Source organism: Seriola aureovittata, chromosome 22, assembly GCF_021018895.1.
Source record: "Seriola aureovittata isolate HTS-2021-v1 ecotype China chromosome 22, ASM2101889v1, whole genome shotgun sequence".
In the NCBI taxonomy this organism is placed as follows: Eukaryota; Metazoa; Chordata; class Actinopteri; order Carangiformes; family Carangidae; genus Seriola; species Seriola aureovittata.
The window spans coordinates 7,209,023-7,217,892 of NC_079385.1; the positions used below are offsets into that span (position 1 = coordinate 7,209,023).

General features: G+C 37.9%; 1 protein-coding gene across 1 annotated transcript; it reads right to left on the reverse strand.

The window, feature by feature from the left end:
• Positions 1 to 3,566: 3,566 nt before the first annotated feature.
• LOC130163726 (calcitonin gene-related peptide 2) lies at positions 3,567 to 6,134 on the reverse strand. Its single transcript, XM_056368081.1, has 4 exons — positions 6,060 to 6,134; positions 4,849 to 4,944; positions 4,249 to 4,389; positions 3,567 to 4,151 (listed from the first exon to the last, which is right to left on the reverse strand). The coding sequence occupies exons 2-4, from the start codon at positions 4,926 to 4,928 to the stop codon at positions 3,977 to 3,979; spliced, it is 396 nt and encodes a 131-aa protein (XP_056224056.1). The 5' UTR covers positions 4,929 to 4,944; positions 6,060 to 6,134; the 3' UTR covers positions 3,567 to 3,976.
• Positions 6,135 to 8,870: the final 2,736 nt, after the last annotated feature.

Here is an 8,870-nt window from a genome sequence, read left to right on the forward strand (position 1 = left end):
AAGCAGCAGGAAATTTTTTTTAAGCGCATGCACCGAGGGTCCCGCGCTTCAAGTGTTTAATTAATCGCAACGCGCGTTTGTTTTGACACTTAGTGTCAGTACTTACAAGACTATCCCATAGTGACGATAATATAACAAGTGGAGGTGTGTAATTAATATGTCAGTTCACTCTGGACTAAAAGGCACGTACAGGGTAATAGCTATTATTCAGGCGGGAAGTGGAAACATTTAATACGAAGGTTTTCCCCTCAGTGATGTTGTCAGTACAGTAGGTACACACCAACAAACCGCAAGGTATACCATAAATAGCCTATTCTGTCTTATTATAATGGGTTGTTTGTCATGTAGGCTAAAGATGTAAATGCACAGCCCTGTACCTTCATTACCTGCTCCTCATGTTGATGCTCTTTTGATTGTGTGTCAATGTGTTAGGTAAGACTAAAGGTAAACTATTAGATGTCTCTATTAGACATGTGGTGGTTGTATTTTAATTATTATTTTATTACCATAGTTTGCAGTACATCAAACAACTGTGACTGTAGTCCTTAATTCATTTAGAATAGGTACAAAACAAGAAAACAGTAGATACAATTAAGTAAAGATAAATATGTAGGCTACAACATATTATGTAAGAGTCAAACTATTGTTTCCAAGGTCAAGAATGAACTCTCATTCAAAATGTAATGTAGTTTTTAGTGGACAATTGTCAAAATTTTCCCTACATTTATTTTAATTTGTCACTGCTGCAGAACAAGCTGGACTTCCCAACCATTCGATTTCTGTACCACCTGTGCAAGGCTGGTGCGTCTCCTAATTTTTAATAATGTAAAAGACAACATTGTTTTTTTCACATATCAGCAGTGCTAGTTAAAGTTAGTCTTTTCCCTCTGTACTCACACTACTTACATAAACTTATGAGCATTTAGAAGCCCAGTCTTTTTTTAATGTCATATCAAAGCAAGATTTAAAATGTCATAACCTTCTGTGTTAGTCAATAATAATTGAAAATGATGTTACAACCAATGCAAACAGAATCAACCTTATTGGCCAAATGTGCTGAATACATGCAGTTTTCTAATCTGAATGGATAATGTGTAAACAGAGGCTGTTTATGTGCATGTATGGATGGGCAGAGTGTATGTACAGTATATACAGTATGTTTGAGTAAGATACTGTAAAAAGATATTTACATGCTGCTGTCAACATCACAAAACATTTTTATCCTTAATTGTTGTCTATAATGTTAGTCCCTGTGTTAAAAGACCTGTAAATCCTTTTAGCAGTGACAGCAGGTTACAGGTCCTTTGTTTTGAATTTTGGTGGCAGGATGACCTTCTTGTTTATTTTTGGATCACAATGGTACCTTTAATGTCAGAGATTTACGCAGCCACCGGGTCATGAATCAGACCTAAAAATTCCATCAAAACATTCATCAACCGTCATTACTGCAGTGATAAACAACTCACCACCAGATAACACCTGAAGTACAGTGCCATTTGTGATTTTAAATTAAATAATCAACAGATCTTGACACGATCCCCATTCTCTGTCAGGGTGTTTGGCGGATAATGGCTGCATTGTTTTTGGATTCATCAGCAAAAGCCTGCACTTGTTCTATTTTTGAAAAACCTTTTATGCCAGTGTTAACCATGCATGGGAGTATTGATGTCAGTGTCTGAGACGATCGGGTCACTGGTAATCAAACGTGGGTTAATGCTGTGCGTCATACTTCCCCTCTTGATTTTCATTACGTTACCCTGAATAACCCCTGCTGGAAGACAACACATGACTATGTGGAATACACTGAGATCACAAATCTGCCATGAAATGGAATTTGGTGTTGGTGGTGATGCAAATGGTGTTTGTTTATTTAAAAATTGACTGCATTCAATGTATGCAACATAATTTTTCATTTTGTTTATGTTTTTGTGAATGCATTTCAAGAGTTTATGGACCTCTTGACCATATTATTGAAACCATGCTGCTTCTGAAATTAATCAAGCAATTTTTTACTTACTACTGAAATCCAAGCCAGTGTCACAAATTGCCCATTAAATTGTTTGCATAATGCATTGATTAGCTACTTGCAGCACATTACACGTATACAGGAGCTGAAAGAGGAACCTTGGAACTCTGGAAGTTGATAGCCTCCATTAGTGATCACATTTGGGATTACAGTTAACCTGACTATATGTATTGGACTGTAAATGCTAATGGTTTTAATGAAGTAGAGGTACACATGAGATAAGAAATAAAGACAATTCTTTAAAGGGTGAGTACTTCACAAAGAGATTTTTGTATTTCTGTTTCTGTCCTTGCTTTTCTGCTGAAGTGGGAAGAACAGGAGTTGGGAAAAGGGTGATAGCCATATATTTCTGTGCACCAATCAGGGTTTAGCAATATTGCGGTTAGATGGTTAAATCTGCCAAAACCTTACCTACCCAGTCCTGGTGAAGGAGATTATATAGTAAATGATATGAATAAGGGTATTTTTGAGTACTAATTATTCCACCATTTATAAAGAAATCCTAAAAGATTTGCAGTTTTAGGGACTATAAATCACACACTTTCAGTCTAAAGGGAATCCTGTAAAAGTTATTACTGAGGAAAGTAAAATATTCGAAACAGAAATAGGAGGTACTTTGCTGTGTGCCAATACAGGTGGGGAAAATTTGAGAACAGGAACACTATTTGATGAGCAAGTGAGTGTAGCATCATGGATGTATAATTATATATTTATACATTATTATAATACATGGTGTAGCATCCAGTCTACCATGAAGTATAGTGCTTCTCAGAGGGCATATTATAACCTCTTGTATTGTACACGCAACACTGGCTGAAGCTCTTGGCAAGACTGGTAAATAAACAGCTGTTAATGCTAATACTGGCTACGTAGTAATATCAAAATGTACAAATAGCTGCTTTAAATAATCAACCCCTTTAAACTCACCAGTTAACACATTATAGCCTTTATCTTTTGTTTAAGCTGTACAAAAAGGAGCTGAATGTGTGTCAGACTGGCGCCTGTAACTTCCTGGCTAGCTTTTTCCCGCTGTTACGCTAACCTAAGCTAACCAACTGCTGGATCCAGATATTTACTAGACAGACATGATAGTGGTATTAATCTTTTTACCTCACTCTCAGTAAGAAAGCTCATAGGCATATTTCCCTAAATTATCCCTTTGAAATAATATTAATGTCGTACGTTCCCAGGCAATGACTCAAGCATTCAGTGATGGTTTCTAGCACTAAACATTTAGTTTTACTGTGCCGTGACAACTCCCTGCAATTGACATTATAGTATCTGGTTACTGACCGTAGCTTCTAAATCTGATTCAGTGGATGTTTAGAGACAAATTATGAAGCTGTGTAAAGCTGTGTGAAACAAAGAGTGATTGAAGAGAATCATCATTTTATTTTCAACTATGTGTGGGACAGGGATAAGCAAGTTTGGAGCTGATACTGAAAGTAAAATACTTGTGATTGTTTTGATGGACAACTCTTTAAGTATTACATGTGATGTAACTCATCAAACAGATGTTAATAGCTCACAGCTCCCGCATGCAGCTGTCATGATATGCAATAACGTGGCTTAAAACATGGATATTTTTTCTTTACAATTTTATTATCAAAGCAACAGATGATAACATTTATTTCATATGGCTGTACATCTGTTTTTCTTTTATTTATTTATTGTTTGATTAATTACTTTTATGTATTTCTATATTCACATCATGACATTGTGGAACATTATTAACAGAGCCACAGCACACACAGATCCAGAAAAACATACACTGAGTTTGATGGTTTAAATTAAAGGCACTGTTTCTTAAAATGAACAAGAAGACTCTTTTCTTAATCATCCCCATCATTGTCGTCATTATTAACGTCATTCTCACAATCATTGTTACATAAGATGACTGGTTATATCATCAGAGCACTGGGAGTGCTGGTGGAGTTGCCACAGTCGGTACTAGAGAGGCAGATAGCTGGGAGGCTGCAGTAGGTCCCTCTTGCCGTAGGTGGCAGATCCCACGTTGGTCGGTGCGTAGACAGTACCAATAGTGTTACTGGAGCGGACCAAGAAGTCTGCTAGCCTTTGGGTGACACAGGTGGCTGTGTTGCACTTTCTCTTCTGTATGTTGTGGCTGGGAAGACAAGAGAAAAGCACACAAAGTGAGCAATGTTAGACACTCTATTCATAGCCATGATAGCATTTTTTGCATGTCATGTAAGTTCTGCTACCTGTTCATGGGTGTGAGCCCCCGTTGCAGCCGTGTACCCATGAGGTTGAGGAATGGGTTAGAGACTAGCCCGGGTGCTAACCAGCCCTCGCTGTCTAGGAGAGCACTTTCCTGCTCGCTGGATGAGCTGGGACTGAAGTACCTGAATCACAGAGAGAAAAGGCCCCAACCATTTCACACTGATAGCTGATGATACCCTCTTCAGAACATCCTCTAGTACCAAGAGCAAGAAGGAGAAGTGGCCACTTAGCTCCCCACGAGATGCACAATGAAGCACTTTCATACAGACAAGCACAATCGGCCTCCACCTCCAGAGTTATACATCAGTGACCTACTGCTCCTCATACAGAACAGCCCTTATTACTCGCACAATATCCATAATATTCAGCTGCTTTTCTGCTGAACTCAGGTTAAACTGCTGTATTGGTTTTCTGGTTGTTTACCATACCATTTGAGCAACTACAAATTCTACTGGTATCTGATCTGACACAATCAATAGTTCAACTATTTATCAAACTTGCAAAATTGAATACATATATGTACTGTATATATCGCCAGTCACACCAAAGAGATCATTGCTTCTTGTAATATATTAATTTACCTGTTGCTTGGGGCAGCGGTGACACAGCGCAGCAACACAAGCAGCATGAGAAGAAGCACAGGCACCTTCAGGTGATACATAGTGTAGGGCGATTACCTGGATCAACACAGTTGATGCAACAAAGTTTGAATTATTGTTACGGAGAGCTATAAGGCAAGTTAGTGAATGCAGTATTTTTCAGTTATGAACCTTTATTCCGCTAGAAAGATCTGACCAAAACAACAGCAGCACAGAAACTCATCATCAGTACATAATCAATACCTAATGTTAGAATTAACACATAAAACCAAGCATAAAATACAAAGGTTAAAACATAATGAGAGAGTAAGACATTAGTAAATATTAGTAGATATTTGTTCTTATTTGAGGAAATTCTGTATTTCAAGTCACCATTGTGAGAAAAAAAGAAAAGTATTGTTAAATCTATACAACCTATATTTCACCTACAGTCTAATTTGAAGCCATGCTCAGTGATTCAGTGGCAGTAATACACAAGCATCTACCAAACATTAACCAGTTTGTTTTGTAATTTCCTGTTGCATGGCTGAAAAGTTACAGCTAGGGTTGTAACTGATAATTATTTTCATTAACAATTAATTGGCTGTTTATGTTTGCAATTTATCACTTAATCTTTAAGTCTATAAAATGTCATAAAATGAAATGAAAATCATAATTCCTCAGAAGCCAAGGGGATATCTTCAAAATGCTTGTTTTATCCATCCAACAGATTTTTACTTCATTATCATATAAGACAAAGAGAAACAGCAAATACTCACAAGTGAGAAGCTGGAATCAGAGAATATTTGGTCATTTGTTTGTAAAATTACCAGATGATTTTCTGTTAGTTGGCATTTTGCAGCCATGCATATATTTTTTCCACTCCATTATGCTAATTGTCAGCATTTATTGACGTTTCTGCACATCATACTTCTGAATAACAACCACTTTTTAATGGATTAATTAGAAAATCCCAAATTACTCCTGCATCATGTTGTGAACATTTCCCTGTGATGCAGACATTTGATGAAGACATATTTGGTTTGGTAAACCTCTAGGAAAATATTCCATTCAAACCTACAAGACAACTATTATTATCCAAACTAGAAACACTGTCCATTTTGTTGTAGCACCCCATTTATATAGTATATATAAGACTCAGATACAGGTCCTGTGAGAAAGACACGTAAGCCCTTAAGTGAAAGAGTACTTACTTTGTGTTGTGTTAGCCAGCAGCCAGCAGATCCCAGTCTGTCAATGGAGCAGTCCAGGGTTTGTCTCGCTGTCACACAAACCGACTCCAACAGTTATAGGCTCTTGGCTCAAACCACTTGTGACATCATCTCGCTCCAAATATAGCTTTGCATTTTCATTTACACAGAATGGGAAGGGTGGGGGTGTGTAAGGAAGACCCAGAGGGTCTTATGCATGTCATACACACCCTCCGCTGTACCATGTGTGCTCTTAAACTCATGCACACTCACAGAAAAGACACACATAAACATACACACGTCTGTACGTCACCTCCCTCATCATCACCTTCGTCATCATTGTCATCACTGTCCGTGATGGGACTGACCCGCCATAAGACCACACCAGGGAGAGGAACACTGTCAAAGTGGGAAGCTGTCTTCGTATGTACCTTGAGACACATAATGAAGTTTTGGGTCATCAGGCTCTGACCTTGGTGCCTCCCTCTGGACCTCATCAATGATGAATAATAAATTTGAAGATTAATTATCATTAATAATGAATGCGGTCTCATTATTTTGACGGGACATGTCACAAATAACTGAGAAAGTACTAATTAATGAAGTTTAACACTTTACGAGCATTTGACCTGGGAATGTGAATTTAAATGTGGATTAGCAATCATATCTCTCAGCAATAGTTTCCTGAAAACTTCATTTGAAATACTTTACTGTTTTAGTTCACTCTCACCACTCTCATTATTGCTATTTTAGGTCACACGCTCTAAAAAAAACCAGCTGTCCGCTAAAATCGGACAGACAAAGTTTGCGGCTAACTGATGAACATAGTGGAGCGTTTAGCAGTTAAACAACCAGATATTTCCCTCAGGAGTTAGCAGTTACCAAAAAGAGTGAATATTGGATTTAAAATCAACAGGTCGTCATGAACAAATTCCAGATAAAAGCTAAAGTTGCTCCATATCTGCTGGAGGTAAAAAAAAAATAGGCAGCTGTCAGCTAACAAGCCATAGCAACATAAAAGATATGTCTTCCCTCAATTGGCTGAAAAATGAGTTACCACAGGTTTCAATATTCAAGAACAAACGAACAACCCCATGACTGTAAGCAGACGTCGCTTCAAAGGCTGCCAAACTCTGACTGTAAAACATGGCGTCACCCCTTTCCAAGCCTCATCTACTTTAAATCTGTGAGAAAGGCAAGGACAAAAACTCAAACACAGAATCTCTCATGAGAAATAGCCACATCTGTTCCATCTGATCTCATCACTCACACTAAGAAGCTGAGTGACAAAAGAGGTTCAGGGTCTTTAACTCTTGGTTTCTAGCTCGAAGAATCTTCTGCTGTAAGGTGTTTTTAACAGAAACAGGGCTTTGTCAGGACTGAATAGAAAATGAACTGTTTACTTGAGATATACTGCAGATGTATCACCATGGAAAGAGAAGTGCTCATAAAAATGTAATGATTAGAGAGTGCGAGGAAAAAAAAAAACCCACCACACTGTATTCAAATTGACTACCATAACCATCCCTTTCATAATGTATGTATCACATTGTATGATTCTTAATGTTGTGATTATTGTTTCTGACAGTCTGTGCCCATAGAGATCATCCCACCACGGGCTGCAGGCCGCTGGTAAGTGCAGGTGGGTTTCACCACAGCTTTGAGCCAGCAGAGATGCAGTGCAGTCCTAATGGACTTGCAACACCCCCAAAAACCACCAAGGTCCTGTGAACACCTCCCTGTGTTTCCTGTAAGCTTCAGATGACAGACAGACGGAGACAGGCTGACAGGATATTCTTCTTTACTTTTACAAGGATTATTAGTTATTAGTTATTCAAAGGCTGATGAACACGTAACAAACAACTATTTCAGGCAAAAAATGATCAATTTTTGCCACAGATTTATCAATGCACTTATGTCATTGGCAAATGCTGGTCAACTTAAAGAAATGAAATTAACATATAAATATTTAACTCCAGTGGATTTGAGGGCGGTGGTTAGAATTGTTAATATGCACTATCTTGAAAAATAGGACAAGGTGCAAAGAAAGAGAAGAAAAAGGAAAGTAAGGGGGAGAAAAGAGAAAGAATGTGGGTGGTGACGTGTAGGACATAATCTATTTTTGTATGTTATAGTCAAAGGGAACATGTCGTTCAAATCATTCCAATGTACCACAAATAATCCTCAATTTACAGAAATCTGAATGAACGTACGTGATCTTTAGAGTATCAGAAACACTGTGTTACTTTCTTGTTTTGAACTTCAGGCGCGGCTTTGCTACCGTTCACATTTTGGCATTCAGTGCTGCTGTAAGGTCCAATACACAAGCTTAACATGGCTTTATTAGTATTCCTCTAGCAGTGGACATGAGAGGGATCAAAAGTCACCAGGGAATGGTTAGTAGATAAATAGCCAGTGCCAGTAAAGGTAATGGTGATGTGGCCTCGAATGATTACTGCTCATATTGAGAGCATCCACACCTGGAGGTTTACAGTGTTTGTAGTGAACTATGAACGTGTCCAGCTCCATACAAGTACTCACACACACACACACTTTGTACTGTCTCAGGCTCATAATGCATCAATACAGTACACAGAAATAAACTGGTAATATTTACAACACCTACCTGTACTGGGAAAACAGATGCCGGTTGTTTAATTAATGCATGAAGATGAACAGCTCTTTGTCCATCAAGGCTGGAAGTTTGTTTCAGTGTTGTGTGTGAAAAGTGATGTAGTTTTTCCTTTAGCCTAATATTCATGAGATCATATATATATATATATATATATATATATGTTAATACATATATGTGCA